Raw genomic sequence first — 18071 nt, 5'->3', positions numbered from 1 at the left:
ATATAGGATTTGCCTTTAAGGATGTGCAAATTTGTTTCAGTTTTCGAAAATATTTAGATAACGTTCTGATTTAGCAAATCGCACATTGTACTTCATAATTCTCTGGAGCGGCCAAGCCTGGTGTCTTAACACTTTGCCGTGTGTCTTCTCAGAGAGCACCCCCAAAACCTCGGCCAGCTGCAGCCCAGCCCCAGAGTCGCCGCTGAGCTCTGCCGAGGAGTCGGTGAAGAGCCTGGGGGACTCGGCCGCCCAAACTCCTGCTCCAGAGCCCAACGAGCACTCCGAGTCGCAGCCCGGCACCCCCCTGCCCGCGCCAGGGCACTCTGGACTCAGCATCCAGGAGATGGTGGCCATGTCCCCAGAGCTGGACACTTACGTCATCACCAAGAAGGTCAAGGAGGTCCTGACCGACAACAACCTCGGTGAGTGCCCTGTCCCAGCCCTCCCTGGTCAACACACTGCTGTTCCAGTGCACAGCCCTCTGAGGATTCGGACAGTATAACAAAACAAGGAGACAAGGAGAGGAGGCCGTTCTGCCTGTCTTGCTCATTTGGTTATTAGTAGCCTGTCTGTCCCACATTTTCATCGCTCCTCTCCTTGAAGGTACCAGGGAGTCAGCTTCAACAGTTTGGCTTTTTAAAAACCTCTTAAAACACTTCATCGTGTCTGACAGTGCTGGGTGTCAGGTGCAGGTGCTGAGTTTTAAAAATAAAGCGATCTTTGAGTGCTGTGTAAGTGTTCACGGGGAAATGTTATTCCTTGACTTCATAAATTTTTCTTCCAAACATTCACCCCAGCAACAGAAATTTTAAGTTATTAGCAAGAATGACATCCCCACCCTATTGAGATCCTTATGAGAAAACGACTTTAACCTCGCATCTAAAAACATCCACCTCCTACCACACAGTGTCCCTCTGTTTCCCTGCTGTGGTGCTAGATTGCAGCTTCTGGCCCAGAGAGATGATCTGATGGTCCAGACGCATCACTTCCAGGAGTAACCCAGTTTCCCCTGGCAGTCTCTCCTCTCAGCTCTTACTTGCCTGTGCCTTTCCCAGCTGAGATGTGACCAGAACAGCCCTCAAGCTGCTAGAGCCAATGCTAGCAGTAAAGACGACTGTTGTCATTTCTTTTCTTGCTAAGACTGATGAGAGGTCTGTTCAAGTCCGTGTCACTGGGTCACTATTAAAGTTACATTGCTTCTCTGCATTTCCATGAAAGCCTGCCCTCACTGCCCGGTCACTGGTGTTGCCATTATTAATGGGGAGGCCTGTACACCCGACTGTCACGACGGCTTGTGTATTTCACCCTAATGAACAGAGATCTCATTAGTCCTCGGTGTTATTGCAGTCCCACTTACAAGAGATCTTTGCTTTTGTCACTGACTGGCTATAATGAGACTTCTACTTACGCTCCCTTTTTCAGAAGCTGCACTAACGAGAGCTTGCCTAATTCGCCTGTGTGTCTGCATTATAAATGATGAAAGTCCCCAAGTTCCACCTGCATCGTAACTCTTCTGCCATTAAATTACAAATGAGCAGAGGTGTCCTTATTACCTGCCTCATCCCAGGGGTCTTTGATCAAAGACCTTATCTCTGCTGTCTCCTCTGATGTACTGGGAATGACGGATGTTGTCATTTAATGATGATCTGCCCGGTTGTCAGGAGAAGCCTTGAGGTTATCACAGCCTTGTATACTGGCCTGGCTTACTGGTTGAAAAAGACTTGCAGTCTTTTAAGAAGTGTGAGGTTTGGTAATAATTTAGTACTTCTGTTTTAGAATTATGAGTCACAGAAGACATTTTTTTTCTAAACGCTTTGCAGTCATTCAAAGTGCTTACACAGGGAGCTTTCCGTAAATATCATAATATCAGAAATTTTAAAGATGCGTGTTGTTTAGAAAACAAGCTTATTACGTGTCTTAATTTTACTTTAAGAGCTGAAGTCATTTATTTGTCTTCATTGCTTATAGTACACACATCTGTCTGTTTGCACAAATAAATCTGTGGGTCCTCTTCGTGGTTACTGTTTGTTTTATAAAAGCCTATACCACCCTGTCCTGAACAAAGCGTTTTAGAAAATGAAAGCCAGTACCCACTGTTGTCTAATTTTTAGGTCCATAAAGCGTTTGGATAACCATGAAATGTGACCTGTGCACTCCTCTTTTGGTGTCAGCGTGCCTGTCTGAGAGATTTAGATAACTTACAGCTGGCTAACGCCTGTAATGTTGCAGAATTGAGAGAAAATGACAGGCATGTGTACAGTGTGATCAGTTTCCAGTACAGCCAAGTTAGGGCAGCAGGACAGTTCAGTACTGCTGCCAGGCTGTAAATAACAGACTCCATATTGTTTGATTGAGCGTGGCCAGTGTTCAGAGCCAGTGTCCTGTCCTTTATAATGGTTAATTTCCAGAACACCTTTTGCAGTCTTCTTTATACTGTTGTTACATTTCTTAGTTTTTATGTGCATGTTTCTCCATAAGGGGCAGCACGGTGGTGCAGTGGTTAGCTTTAATGCCTCACAGTGCTGGGGTGCTGTCTGCATGGTCTGTGTGTTCTCCCTGTGTTCGTGTGGGTTTGTTCTGGGTGCTCTGATTTCCTCCAACAGTCCGAAAACATACTGGTAGGATAATAGGCTTTTGTGAAATTGACGCTGGGTGAATGTGTGTGTGTCTTTGTTGGAGTGTTCTGTGATGGACTGACATCCCATCCAGAGGGTATCCTGCCGGATTAGGCTCTGGCTTCTCCATGTCCTTGAATTGGATGAAGCAGTTAGAAAATGGATGGATGCGATGTTTCTACTTAAATTATAGGCTTGTTTTTTTAATCCATCCCTCAGAATACAGCCTCTCATAAGGCTTTTTCCTAGATTGCTGAATGCCCATCATCTGAGCCTCTGCTCAGTAGCAAGGTGAGTCAGAGGGCACTGTGTGTGGTGTTTCATTGGAAAGCCTTGTACACAATGCTCCTTAAAATGTCTTTAAGATTGACATTGCATTAAATAGACATTGTACACAATGCCTCTTAAATGGAGGCACACAATGTCTTAGCATGGTTACAGTGAAGTAAAAGGTTATTTGTCTTAGTTGTTGCTGGAGCAAAACAATTGGTAATTCCAAATTGTATCTGTGAGATCCATATAATAAAAAATAGTCCGCAATTCCAAATTAAAAAAAAAAGATCTTGTCCTGTAGGGCTGAGCTCATAATTAGTTAATTGACTTACTAACTCAGATGATTACCTATGTAGGCAGAGGCTTAAAGAGGCTTATGACCATGTCCCTCAGGGAGTGGATTTGAACAGCACTCTGGTGGTTTGTCTGTGCTTTGCTATTCAAATAAATTCTCTTCTAATCTTTAGCCTTGCCTTGGCTTGCTAATTTACTATCTGAGGACGGTAATAGTTGTTTGAGTGCAACGAAACAGAACATGTTCATATTCAGAAGTAGTGTTCCAGCTGTGTCTGCTGTTCTACTGACTTGCAAGATAGTAGCATTTGGGTTTTTTTCTGGGTCATTTTTTCTTCATTCTGTAAAGTAATAGAGTCTCGAGGTCACTTCTGAGGTCATAAAACAGCCTGCTTTGCAGGCTCTGACGTTGGGAATGAAGCCAGCATCTCACATGTGATAGCAGAATGCTGGACAGCTAGCTATCATTTTGTGTTAAGTTTAGCTGCACTTTTTGGCACAGTGTGATAGACTGCATCTATTGTTGTGACTCACTTAAAGTTAAGAAGTTGCATTTACTACATTTGGGTTTTCTGGGGGTAAAGTACCAGGAAACAAACCTTAATCCTTTCAGAACTGGAGATTGTGTGCTCTTGTAAGCACCTAATGGACAGCCAGAAGCTCTCAGTGGAACAAAAAAAGTAGAAGCCGCTGCATTTATTTTATTTTCCAGCCATTTGAAAGCCTCCCCAGCAAATCACCTCATCCCCCACCCCTTACTGAGTCAGTAATCATCACACAGGGGCAGCTCTTTGTTTTTTGGCGGGGAGGGGGGTGGCAGAGGAAACACCGTTGTGCCCCCTTCCCTCCGTCTCCTCTCCCAGAGCGCACCTGTCGACACAGTGCCACCCGAGAGTCTGGGCCCTTTGACACACTGGGCTGCTCCCGAAGCCAGGGGTGGCCAGAGAGTGTTGGGTTAACGCCCTGCCATCTCTTTGTGCTTGTGTTCTGCAGGGCAGCGGCTGTTTGGGGAGACCATCCTAGGCCTGACCCAGGGCTCTGTCTCAGACCTCCTGGCCCGGCCAAAACCCTGGCACAAACTCAGCCTGAAGGGGAGGGAGCCCTTTGTACGCATGCAGCTGTGGCTCAGCGACCCCCGAAACGTGGAGAAGCTTATGGACATGAAGCGAATGGAGAAGAAAGGTAATCAGCTACCCCCAGTCCCCACACACTCCCTTTCGCCCTCTTCCTACTCCTGCCCGCTCCCTCCTCTTCTTCTCCATCACTGGGGCCTGGCACAGCCCCGCCCAGGCTCCCTCTCTCTCTGCCGCCTCCCCGCCTCGGAGAGGGCCCTGCTTTCACCCCCTTCTCGACAGCGTTTGGCTCGCACCCTCCCACAGCCTGTCTGATTGGGGTATGTGGGTAACTGTGATCCCTTCCACAAGACATACGTCCCAGTAAATTCAGAAGAGCAACAGTGCAGTAGTTGTCACTGGACAGATGGTACGAGACCCCCGACGTTGGGCTGCGCCAAACGTGGTTCCTTATGTTTGGAGGCAGAACATTGTTAGTGTAGATTTTCCTCGGCTTGCAGCGAGCGATACGAGAAGCCAGGCAGCTTCTCTTCCATAGGTACAGATTCCTGCAGCAGGTTTGGAGGTCTGGGAGGCTGTCCGCAGTTTAAACAAAGCGTTGCAGCACAGTGCAGCACGGTGCAGATCTATGTCAGTTGTAATTATGGCATTCAGAACTTGTGTTCATACACTGTAAAAATGCACTTGAATTATTGTCTCCAGCACTAAGACACTCCACCAAAATCACTGATCGCTCAAAGCCCTAATCTTTTAAGACTCTCTCCCCTGGACTGGAGAATCCTTCCTGAAAATCTTCAGATAAGTGGAAAGTATTTCACTGGTGAAACTTAAAAAGCAAATATTTCCACGAAAAGAAGAACGGTGTCCCATTTCTAAATTTAGAAGTGGTCTCTTCAGATCTCAATTACCTGACACGTTTCTGTCCTTCAAGGACAAGTGGATTGAATGTGTAATGATTGGTGATGTGAAGGTTTTCGGCCTATAAAATAGTTATCCTCAATAACGCACCCAGTTTTGCATCGTCAGAGTCTGCTTTCCGGCTCACAGTGACATCACCTGTCCCCCCTTGGGGAGAGGGAGGAAGTGCTGTCCTGCTCCTCCTTTGAGCCATTCATTTTCAAGTGCAGGCGGTTGAGTGCCAGCAGGAGTGGAGAGGGGCAGACGAGTCTCCCTGAGATCACTGCAAGCTGCCAGGTGTTGGGGAAGAAGTTACAGGTGCCCCTCTGGGAGCTGGGGGAATCACAGCTCCTAACCCCCAGCTGTGAGCCGATTCTTCACTTCCGCTTGGAGAATCAAGTCACGTTAGAACAGTAGCATAACTGGGACATTTTCTTAAAAGAATTGTGCCACATATAAGAAACCTGATTAGAACTGCTTTTTCTTTCAGTGAAAAAGAGAGAGTTCATGTCAGACTTGACCTGCAGAAACGCCCATCTCCAGCATATTCCTGGAGAGATTTTTTATAGCTTACCCAGAAATGTGCAGACTAGCTCTAACCAAAGCACGAGTCCTTGAGCTTGACCGTGTCCTAATTTGTCCCAGTTTATTAGACCGTGGCGTATTGAACCAGTAGATATGAACTGCAAAGTTAGAATCAAAGGGGCATGAGTACGGCTTTTCTGCTTGCTCTTTTATTTCATAAACACTCTGAGCCCTGAGCCAGTGTTGTCCCTGGGCTGCCGATAAACTGTGCATCTCCTGATTCACTTGCGGAGGAGACATTTCCTGTCCGCTGTCGAGATTGATCTGGGAGATAGATGTCGATGTTCTCATCAGATATGACATGTTGGCACCTCTCCAGGGCCTTGTTATTTAAAGTTGAATGCATTCATGATTTTTTTTTCAAAAAGCCAAGTGAACATTCTTGGAGTGATTAAGCTTGTTTAACACTTCTCCCAGGGTAAAAATGACATTACTGGTCCTTTTGCATGTAGTAGCCAGTGTCATTGGGGGTCGACTGAGTTTGAGGCAAACTGCTGGGACCTGTTCTGTAAAATAGCGATCAGATCCTTGTTTTATGGATGGCGATACTGTGTAATGTTTTGTGTTCAAACTGGATTTGCATGGAGACCAGTAGTCTGAGCAAGTCTGAGCAAGTTTACTTTTTTATTGTTGCTTAACTTTGTTTTGGGGCTTTTCTGCCAAGGAAGTATCCCTTTTCCATCACTTTGTTCCACTTTCTGTTCAAAAGATTAGGGAAAAATCCTTTTGAAGTTTGGAAATAAAAATTTTGGTTCATACAGGGAAATAAAGACTCCCACAGGACAGAAGTTTGATGTATTTCAGGCTCTACCAGCTGTAGGATATTAATAAAAGCCAGCACCATGTGCTGGATATATTAATCTCATTACCTTATGTTGAATAAATGTGCATAGATGTGTTCAAATAATACTATTCATGGAGCAATAGAGTGATTTTTTTCTAATTATGATTTTTTTTGAGAAAATAAGAAATAACAGATTTTGGAAATCACTTCAGTGTTTTTGAGTGGAACAGTTGCACACTGGTCAGCATTGCTGTCTTGCAGCATTGGAGTCCTGGGTTCAATTCCTGGAGTGCTGTCTGCGCGGAGTTTGCATGGTCACCCTATGTTCACGTGGGTTTCTTGCAGGTGCTCCAGTTCCCCTCCACAGTTCAAAGACATACTGATAGTATAATTGGCTTCTGGGAAAACTGTAGCTCGAGTGTATCCTGCCTCACTCCCATGGCTTGCTGGGATAGGCTCCTGCTCCCTCACAACCCTCTATTGGATAAAGCAGTTAGAAAATGGATGCATGGATTAAATGTTTTTGGTGTAATTAATTTGATCATTCATATCTAACCATGAAACACTTCACTAATATAACGCGTTGTGCACGTGGATTAAGGTAATTTAACCTATTGAAGGAGCTATTTAGTGTTGTAGTGTTCCTCAGATTTGTGCATTTATGCTGTGGTGTAACTGGATTGTATGCATCTGTTTTCCCCGTCTCTGGTTTTCCTTGATAAAGTGTCTCTTATGCACAGCTTTCAAAGATAATTAAATACGTAAGCAAAATATATTGCCAGGTTATGCAGTGATGAAGTAAATTCTTCTTACTGCCTGGTTTTAAAGTGGATTACATGAGACTAGGCTGCCACCTGGTGGCTGCAGCGGATATCCTTTGGTTTTTGTCTCATAGTGCTGATATGAGAACATCAGTCAAAAGGGATTTGCAAGGAACATGTTGAACTTGCCTTAAGGGGGGTAAATGCTGGACGTGATATTTGTCACAGTTGGCATGTTCTCACTGGCTTTTAATTGAGGTACTGAACAGAGTGTTTATGAGGATCCTGCTATTGCAGTCGCTGTGCTTTCTTTAAAGTCACGTCTGCTTCAGTCATATAGGATGGGGGAATACTTTTGTCAGAAAGTTGGGAGCATTGCACTTAGTGACCCTAACAAAGGTGACCATCCTCACCCTGTTCTTAACACAACCTGTTTTCCTAATACGACTCTTCCTAATCAGTATTATAAATAACAAAAGCATGTTCTTTCACATTCGGGTATTAATAGCACACGAGTTTAAAAGTGCTGTCCTGTTTAAAAATTTTCTTAAATGACTGACTTAACCTGGAAAACCCTGAGTCTGTGACAACAGGTTACTTTCAAAGAAGTACTTATGGCAGTAAGAGTATTCTTGCGCATGGTTTATTAGCATTATTCCTTATTGTCTTAGGAATCATTAGGAGTGTAAGGATGTTACTAACAAGAGAAGGCTGTTCAACACGCTCTGTGTTTGCTTGGTTTGCTTGCAGAGTATTGATTCATGGGTTTTATCCAGGTTTTGTTTTTGAAAAAGCCAGGATATGAGCTTCAACAGAGTGGCTTGGAAGCTTTTTCCAAAACACCCACCACCCTTATTGTGAAAACAAACACGCCTCCTGTTCTCAGTCCTGAATCCACCTCTCTGTAACGCCCAGTTGCACCCTGTGTTCTTTCTCCTGAGCAAAAAGTAACTCACTGGGCTAGAGTTAGCAATGTTTGCATTAAGACTCGTAAAACCTCTGTGGGTAATGAAGTTAGTTTTAAGCCTGGAATAAAGATGCTAGTAGCGACCTGAGCAAGCTGGGCCTCATCTCGTTTTCCACTTGTTTTCTTTAAGTACCTGGTCAGTTCGTTCCTGTTAACTTTCTTGAAGTAATAGAAAGAATCAAGCCCTCTTCCCTTGCTCCTGATTTATCAGAAGAGCCGAGACGAGACTCGAGCTGCTCTGCTCGGGGTGCTGTGGAAGGACCGTCTGTGAGCGCTGTGACTGACGCGGAGGTGCTTTGTCTCCCCAGCCTACATGAAGCGGCGCCACAGCTCGGTCAGCGAGAGCCAGCCGGCGGACAGCGGCCTGGCCGGGGGGGAGTTCAGCCAGGGGAGCAGCCCCCAGCACCAGCAGCACCAGCTGAAGAAGCCCCGCGTGGTCCTGGCGCCCGAGGAGAAGGAGGCCCTCAAGCGCGCCTACCAGCAGAAGCCCTACCCCTCGCCCAAGACCATCGAGGAGCTGGCCAGCCAGCTCAACCTCAAGACCAGCACCGTCATCAACTGGTTCCACAATTACAGGTGAGAGCGCAGACCCCGCCTGCCACCGCAGCTTGACATGGGCTCCCTGGGACCCTGGGTAGATCAGATGAACTTTACTCTCCACTAAAAGTGGAAGTTTGTTAGGTTTCCCCCATTGCAGATTAATAATTACACAAATTTTTTTTTTCTCTGAATCCCGTGTTCCAGGTCACGGATCCGCCGGGAGCTGTTCATTGAGGAGATCCAGGCTGGGAACCAGGGGGCAGCGAGCGAAGGGGGGTCCCCGTCGGCCCGGCTAGGCAAGGCGGGCGAGGGGGACAGCTGTGACGGGACGGAGTCCGATGGCACTGTGGAAGGCCGTCCGGGAGGGGCGCAGGGACCAGAGGAGTACGGGGGCCCTGCCTCGGAGGGAGAAGGGGCCGACCTCAAGGAGGAAGGTGGCCCCGAGACACCCGCCCGCTCCCCTGCCCCGCAGGACGCCACTACCTCAGCCTCAAGCGCACCTGGCACCAGCGGCCACAAGGGCGGCGCCATCGCCAGCCTGTTCAGCTTCCCAGAGACTGCTCCTGCTGCCTCCCGGAACCCCAAGGACAGCAGCCTGCGCAAGAAGAAAGCTGCCAACCTCAACAACATCATCCACCGCCTGGAGAAGGCCGCCAGCCGCGAGGAGCCCTCCGAGTGGGAGTTCTGAAGCCGGCCGAGCTCTGCTCTTGTTTTATTTCAACTGCAGCCGAGGCGAAGCTGAGGAAGGAAAAAAAAAAGCGCAGAAAAAACTCAGATCTTTTGGACTTCCTTTTTCAGGGGTCAGGGTGGGAGAGTAGTTTGGAAGACTTTGTTGTCTGGTTTTTAATAAGTAAAAAAAGCACTTAGCCCTGCTGGCCACAGGGCCCAAACACCATCGGCCAATGGTGCAAAGAATACCAGAAACTGCGGACACCAAGGAGCATTAAACATCCCAGGAGATTGTGCAGTTTCAAGGATGAACACTCAAAGGAAGCAATTGATTTATTTTTTTCCCCCAAGAGATTCATCTGCCGCTTCAAAGTGTTTTTAAATACGTCTCCTCAGCGAGTTTTTTTCACACTGTCAAGCTGAATAACTGTTACAACTTTTGCCTTTTTCTCTGTGTGCGCGTATGAGTGTGTGTGTTTTTGGGGTTCTTAATTTTTTCCTCCCATTTTATGCTTCGGTCCCAGCAAGAAGATTAAAAGAAGGAAAGTCCGGAACAAATGCTGGAGCATTTAAAAGCGAGAGTTTAGGAAGGGGCAGGGACTGACTGCAAACCCCCTCTCCTCGTTCTAACTCCTAAACTCTGTCCAACAAGCAGCCATTTAATGGCTGCAGATTTTTCCAATACACTATGAACTACTTCGAGGAGAAAAACAATTTTTTACATTTCTTTTTTTTTTTCCACGGAAAAGAAAAAAAACGTTTTTATAAGTATTTGGTTGCCACTAAGAGATTGCACAGTCTGCCGACTCTAAACATGCTAGTTTGGATTCCTAGATATTTGTGGGAGGGGGAGGGCAGGGGGGGCATTGAAAAATAACACTTGCTGGTTTAAAACGTCAAAAGAAAAAAGAAAACATTAAGTCACTTATTTTTTAACTAAACAAAGAAACAAAGGTCATGTTCAGGAAAAGAAAAAAGAAAAAAAAGAAATCTTGTAGTAGCTGATTTTAGTGGTTTCTCGTAAAGTGAACTAGAACTCTTTGATAAGTAGTGCACATTTATTTCATAGCTTTAACTGATTCCTGGGTCTTTCCTGAGGCCTCTGGGGGTGTCTTGTCTCACACACTCTCTGAGGCCAGAATCAGGAAAAGGGTAAAACAAATATCAAGGCGTACATACGGAGAAGATTTGAGTCTAGGTGTTTCTAAGAAAAGAAAAAAGAAAAAAAAGAACCTGCTTTTTAACCTCTAACCACAAAAAAAACACGCTGTTCAGACCTCATACCTGGGAAGGCAGTGTGGCCAGGGGTTCGAGCACTATGCAGGCTTGTACACAATGCGCTGTGTGCCACACGTCAACAAAGAAACCTGTACATTTCTAAAACAAACTGCTCACGTTTCAGTGGTAGATGCTAGACGATGCACAGCTCACTTTACTGTAGGATTGGAGCTTTATGTCCAAAATCGCCTCCAGCTGGGCTGTTGATGGACCAGCCAAGCCTGGAGTCTGAGTAGCTGGAGACTGCGCATGGTGTGTGTATATATGTGTGTTGTAAGATTCAGAGGCCCTTCCTGCCTGTGAACCAGAGGGGAGAAGTGTGCTACTCTCAAGTTTCTGTCTCATTATGCACTCTTACAGCAAACAATTTGCAGTACTTCATATTCCTCCAATCCCTTTCCGGTCTCGGAAATATATTTATAGAGGATAGCCTTGCTTTTTACACTAGAACCTTTTTCCAGGATTGCATTCACAGCACCAGCACCTCTTAGAGGTAGTTAACACAAAATTACACACAATCCATGGTCTAGGTTAGATTAAAATTGCTCTCCACTCATTTTATCTTTTTAGTCTTGTTTTCAGTGCAGTCTGCATGTGAAATTCTGGTTTCTTGGAAGACATAGAAATAATCAGGATTACCTGGGGCTTTTACTCAGCAAAACAAAGATTGTTTAATACCAAAGTCTTGCTTTAAGAAGTGCAGCCTAATGTACCTTCCCAAACAAGGATGCACTCTTCCCATAGCATTCACTACCGTTTTGTTGGCTTTTGATTTCTGAGTTCTGTGGTGTGATCATAAATGTCCACAGCCTGTGCAGGAACATCTCATTTTATTGGGGGTGCATTACACAATATTTATTTTATGTTACATGTTTGTGCAGGCTTGAAGTCGACCCTGCACCCCATTTTTTCGGCTAGCTAATATGGTTTCTCCCATTGAATTCAGCTCAGCACACGACTGAGTGATAATCAAGTAAATGCAGGACTTGGTTTTGTGTGATAAGAAAGAGTTAGGCGAGTGCTGTTGTGTGGTCTGCACCTGTTATGAGGATGTGGACCTGCAGTAGGCAAAACTACAGTGTACACTGTAGTTTTGTGCTACTTTACTGGGTGTGTCATTACGTGCACTTCGTTGTTAGTGGTTACACAGACAAAATGTCATGCTTTTAAACAGCTGACTTGACCGGGATCTGTCCTCTGTGACAAAGGGGAGGGGAGCACTTGTCACAGTGCCTGCATGCCCCGATCTTGGGCGTTTTGCATGCTTTGTAGCTGCTGGACGTTCTGGTACTCTTTCGGTAGAGACAGTGGCAGTCAGATACATTCGTCTTTTTCTTAAAACACGTATTTACTGCAGCTCATTTAAAACTCATGACCAAGGATCTTTTAAGAACTCCCATCTCTTATTTTAAAAATGACTGTTAATAAGTCTGATTGCTGTTAAAAATGCTAATAGCTAAGTTACTGGCACAAATTGCTTCTAGTAACAGTCAAATCACGAATTAAATTACTCATTGATTGAGGGGGGGGGGGTGACTTTTCTATTTGGCTACCCTGTGTAAATATATCCAATCTTGTCTCCTGAAAACACTCCTGTACTCGTGAGCAGTCCTGCTTTGTACAGTATATGCACAATGGAGCGCGTGCCCACACACACAGCGCACAGCCCCTCTGACACAAGCTCACAGTGTGTCCCTGCCTGCTGCCTCCCTCCTTGTCTGTGTGCGCGCGCGCGTGAGAGTCGAGTGTGCGCTGGGCGGTGAGCAAACCAGAACACGAGTGAGTGTGGGGAGTGTGAATGAGATTTTATAAATCTGTACGTCTTTTTTTGTATATGTACCTGCGCACACATAAAAGTGCACAACTGCCACCCTTTCTTTCTTTATAAGCTGTTTTATCAATTTTGTGGCTTCTTGTGCCCTAGCTAAGTTTTAGATTTCTTTTATCGCCATATCTTAAAGACTTACTATAGAGGATTTCAATATATTAAGATTTTTTTTTTGTTGGCTTATTTATAGGTGCTGTATTTTTTATTTGATGTCTTTATTTTTGTTTTGTTTGTTTTTTATGGAAGGGATTATGAGGGGGCAAGTTACCTTTTTTTTTAGACTGATAGACTGCCGGCAGTATTGAGTAATATTTACAAGATGTAGTTGTCATACATGTATATTAATGAACTCTGAAGATTATTTTGACAGTGTCATTTATATTGTTTTAAGAGAAAAACGGAAAAATTAAGCAGTTGATGATGACGATGATAGCATTATATGGTGCGTTTGCAGTTAATGAGTTAATGTTACAACTTTTTCTGTGCGTGTTTTGTTTTCCTTTGTTAGACGTCATTAGAAAAATATTCTTAAGAGGACAAAAGTACAGAAAACTTCAGCGCGCTCAGTCGAAATCAAGTCACATGTCAATCCTTATTTTGGTTTCTTGATTTCAAGTTTTGATCCCGGTTTTTCTGCTCGGCTGCCCTGAGGCGACGTTGTGGTCCGTGCACGCCAGGAGTCTTTTCTTTCGGTGAATTTGGTGCCGTTATTCCCTCATTACTGTTGCACCAACAGACACACACTTATTTTCTTGGATGTCTTTTTAAGCTTGGAGCAGCTCAGAAACAGAACCGCCTGTGAGGTAGACAAAAGAGAGCAGCAACAAGGGCTCCTAGGACCTGCAGTTTGACTCCAGGAGGCTGCACCGTTGACCCGGTAAATTTTGATGTCGGATCGTTCTGTAAAAGTTTCACCATTTATCTGGGTCTTTTATGTTCCATTGGGTTACTTTACTGCTGAAATTCAGACTAAACACTCCATCTCAAAGCTCTCAGCTGGGAAAGGGGCTGTTTTGACCCAAAGGACAGCTGTGTTGTGTGACACTGCACAAGGTGTGTATAGTGAATAACAGTACAACAGGTAAAAATCTTATACCAGGTGATTTCAAGTTGTTAGAAAGTCCACTGTTTTTATTTGGCTGTACAGAAAAGACACATCCTTATCTGATCATTTCAGTGATTTTTTTTCCTGTAGTAAGTTGTACAGTATATGGCCTGAAATTGACTTCTCTAAAAATGTTTTTAAAAAATCAGTGGTTGTATATTAATCGTGGGTCCAATACTGTTGCTTAGATCATTTTCACCCTTCCAAAACACTTATGAATTAAACTTGTGTGGATCAGATAAAAACAAATATCTTAAAGTATGTCCAGTTACTGTTGGTGAACGTGTTCATCACAATGTCTTCTTATATCCTGGACTCCATTTTAATACAGGTAAATAGAAGCTTAATTTTTTAAGCCTTTTTGCAAAATAGGTCATACAACTTGTTTAATTCTATGAATTGATTTGTTGCTTGTATATCTAGAAGAAGTGTAATTGCAAAAAAAGTAACTAAGATGCATATCAAAACTAATATTAGCCTTAACACACAAGCTTAAGGTGTACAAAGCACAAGAACTAGAAGTGAGGACCACATTTTTACAAGATTAAACTATAAAAACAGATTTTGGTTTATGAAGTGCATAAAATGTATTTACAGGCCATATAATCAGTGCTGATTTTTTGAGTCGATAAACTGTATTTTCATCATAGATATTTTATTTGTCTGATCCACAAAGCCTAGTAATAATTCCCTATTTTTTGAATACCTGGTACTACCTAAGTATTCTGCAGCAAAGAGCGTGCAAATTGCTCACACAGAAGCACTTAAATAGCACTTATGTGTCTGAATAGCTGGTAGTCAGAAGGCGCTGGGGGTCCCTGCAGAGAATTCTGGGAAGATGTGCCTTGACATGTGGTTGCAAACCAAGCAGGGTCAGAACTGATACTGCAGCCCACTTCTGGGGTGAGATGCCTTTTTAAACCAGTGGTTCCAAACCTTAGCACTCTTTCTCAGCCTAGTCTTTCATTTTGCAAAGCAAGAGTAATACAATTACTCTGGAAGCACAGGGCTGTTGTCAAAATATGTCCCCGGGACTGGCACAGTTAAGAGACGGCCTGTTACTTTTCTTATCGTGGTTACAAACCCAAATCCTTGCTCACTGGCGAGGCCAGAGGGCGACCCTTTGAATTTGTTGCCTTTGTATTAATTGGTTACAAACCAAAGCACTCCCAGATTCCTGAAGCGTCTTGACCCCCTCTCTGAGCCAATCCAGCCATCTCGCAAAACACCTTCTGCCACTGACCTTGAAAATATGGCGCTGTTCTCTGACAGACATCAGCCCACAAGTTCTGTAGCAGGGGAAAAAAATCAGTGCTGTGATCAATTGCAGGAGCTCCGTCTGACTTGTTTGTTTTTGGAGAAGGGCTAGTAGGCTACACTTGGCTCCATTAGTTGAAGAGTAGATGGGGGCACAAATGTGTTCCCTGTCTTAATCTGTTTCCATTTATTTTACTCAACTCTTTAGGTAAATGTGTGTCCAAAAGCACAATAATCATCACTGACTTCATCTTATGTGGGTGTCGGGGTTAGTGCACACTAGCTGCCCATCCTTGCCCTACCAGTCGAGCAGCAACACACATCAACAGCAGCCCCTTTTCTAGTCGTTTTTGCACAGTCGTATTTAACGAGCCCATCATTCCAGCAAAGCACTTAAGCAGCCTGAGAGTGCCTTGGCAGCTGTCCGGGCTGTGAGTGTTGATGTAATTGATGTCAGCGGGTTGCCTGTCCTGCAGTAAAGAGGTTCAGCACTGGAGCCTTACATGTCACAGTCCGCTGTGTCTTGGTGTGATCACATGTCCATACAGCCTTGTGCAGTCCCTACAACTCAAGAAAGACAAAACTTTGAGAAGTGTTTAGCTGTTTTGCACGTTGAACTCGCAATAGCAAAGACTTGCCTCAGCTTGTTCATATGTGTAGACATACATATTTCAATCCGTAATTTAATGCTACAATCACCATATTTTACATATCAGTTTATTAGTTGCTGGTAGCCGTTCTTTGATTGAATCTAATACCCAATGTCCATTTTGTCAATGTTTCAAATCCATATACTTTCAGATGTTGAGATCATACAATAAGCCTCCTGGAGCCAGTATTGTAAAAGTAAAGAGCTTCTCTCTCTTTTTTCCTTTTCAAAGTAACAGTCTAATGAAATGCATTAGGGGACTAGAGCCTCGTGCACAGGGACAGTGTGATTCTACTGCGTTGTTTCAGCTTGATTGTCTTGGAGTGTGCTGGCAGGTGGTGTCGCTGGTGTCCAGTGATTTGCCACCCAAAGTAGGTCTTAAGGCCAGTGAGATTAGAAGGAAACTTTAGCCATTCAGGGAGCCTCACAGAGGGCTAGGTTGTAATATTGCTGAAATTAGACTTTCAGTGCCTGTACAGTATATCCACAGTACACAGATGACCAGCAGTGGGGAATTTGTATAATTTTGCAAGGGTCTTCCAGTCATGTGTTCTTTTCCTGTCATAGTGGTAAAGCTGATGTTTTTTTTATGAAATGGAATGAAAATTCCTGGCGATTTGGGATGAGTTAGGTTTCAGATGTTCTCAAAACTCTGGGTTGGGTTTGAGCTCTGCTGGTGACTACTGGTATCACTGCTATGGCCCCTGTAGTGATAGACTGCAAGCTCCCATGTGGCTGGAAGCTGGGCTGGTGGGTCTGATCTCAAAGAGCAGTTGAACAGCTGTGTCTGTGTGTGAAGCTTGGGAATCCTGAGGTTGGGGTAGGTTTTCAGATGATCGTGGATTTCCAGGCCTGCCTTTAGGACAGGGTTGCCTAAACAGAAAAGAAGGCTGTACCTCAAAAGTTTCTTAGCAGACTCTTAAGGACTCTTGAGTGACGTTCTTTGCCCTTACACAATGATCCCAAACATTGATCTTTTGGCACAACAGGTGTGTTCACACTCACTGCTAAGAACGTTTTCATGATGCTAATGTAGACAGGGAATATAAAAGAAATAAAGGTTGTCAGTCTTGTATCCATCAGCACTGACCTTTCTGGTTATTGCTGTTATTAATTTACTCAGAAGTGATTAGTCTCCGTGTTGTGCAGTGCGTTGTAGAGAGTTGTTGGGTTCGCTTTCGATTGTACTGAAGGGTGTATTTACAGTTCTGATCACTGATTCAGGGATATGTGATGACAAAGAACATAACAGCCTTTTCCCTTCAGTCGAAAGATTATTGTTTAACTTAAAATCTTGTGTTCAAAAGTAAGGGCATTTCATTTAACTTTAAAGTACTGTACTGTTTTAAGTTACTGCAAATCCATTCTCATTAATTGACAATGTGTCCTGGTCCACCAGTCTGTGGTACTGTGCTGTACCACTACCCAGTCCTTACAAATCCATTTGCTTCAAATCATTCTTATGAACATCTTGTTGCATTTTTAACCCGGGTAATGGTGGAGAAAATGAGTTGTGTGTTCTCTCTGTGTTGATAATCCATTTGAGATTTTAAGTAGATCAGAAGGGACACTTTACAGCCTTCTTTTCTAGTCCTAAGTGACTCTTGTTCCAGCTGGCACCTCTCTGTAGACAAACAGGACCCGCCTCGTCAAGCTCCCGAGAGCTGTACTGGAATGAGTTACATGCTGTTTGGGATAGTTGTCTCGGCAACATTTACTCTCGCTGATGGTCAGAAATCGCTACTGAAGTTTTTTCATACGGCATAAGCAACAGTGTGTGCTGAGGAGGCAACCTCATGCGCCAGGAATTATCCCTCCATCCCCAATTTTTCTCCCCTGTCCATTTGGAAATGGCGATTGCTTTTCAATCCGCCTTACCTCCACCAGTTCGGGGAAACAAGACTACTACACATGCGCGCCTCTTTCAGTGAGTGCCAGAAAGTCTGCTTCTTTCTGCTTTGCATACCTGGGGTATAAGCAGCTGAGCTGCTGCTTCAGGAGGACTTGACACACATCTTGCTGTCAACGCGCTGGGCTCTCAGCCCTCCTGTCCAGAGACAGGGGTCACCACTGCGTTCCGACACCTTGAAGGAATCGGCAAGCTGCTCGAGGCAGAACTGCAGCTATCCTTTTATACACTTACGATATGCAAGGACCAAATCACCTTTGCTCATCTAGTAAAGCAAGAAGAGTTGTTTTTACGCGCGCTGTAAGGTAGAACACACGCAAAGCATATCAACGTGCCCACCTCTTAATCAAGATGAGCGTTTTGTGCTGTTCGTGTTGTATGAGGTCTAGAGTACCGCTGGGATTGGTACAGGTGACATCTTCTTCTGTCTTTGTATGAGATTATATATTTTTGTTGTTATGTTGGCAAGTTTTTCACTGTATTGGTCCCTGTTTTAGGTGTGCACTCGTGTGTAGGAGGTATTTATGCAGTGGGTCATAATTAAAGTCATTTGAAAATCGGGGAGCTACTGTAGAAAGCAGAAGCGT

At 44.4% G+C, this 18071-nt stretch overlaps 1 protein-coding gene across 10 annotated transcripts in view; it reads left to right on the top strand.

Moving 5' to 3' along the window:
* The window catches only part of cux1a (cut like homeobox 1a), a 177821-nt gene that overhangs the window by 146965 nt on the left and 12785 nt on the right, over positions 1 to 18071 (top strand). For 7 of the 10 annotated variants that reach the window (XM_088906604.1, XM_088906600.1, XM_088906598.1 and 4 more), the window contains 4 exons: positions 153 to 422; positions 4176 to 4364; positions 8558 to 8825; positions 8994 to 10448. The exons of 1 other annotated variant lie outside the window; for it this stretch is intronic. In XM_088906604.1, the coding sequence (XP_088762730.1) occupies positions 153 to 422; positions 4176 to 4364; positions 8558 to 8825; positions 8994 to 9477 (1211 nt within the window). In that variant the 3' untranslated portion in view covers positions 9478 to 10448. Of the gene's footprint in view, positions 1 to 152; positions 423 to 4175; positions 4365 to 8557; positions 8826 to 8993; positions 10449 to 18071 lie in introns of those variants that run through there. 2 more of the 10 variants (XM_088906602.1, XM_088906601.1) reach the window with 1 other exon arrangement.

This window comes from Atractosteus spatula, chromosome 27, assembly GCF_055471065.1.
Source record: "Atractosteus spatula isolate fAtrSpa1 chromosome 27, fAtrSpa1.hap1, whole genome shotgun sequence".
Lineage (NCBI taxonomy): Eukaryota > Metazoa > Chordata > Actinopteri > Semionotiformes > Lepisosteidae > Atractosteus > Atractosteus spatula.
Note: the sequence above shows the minus strand (reverse complement) of the source record. Positions and strands in the feature narration are given on the sequence as shown.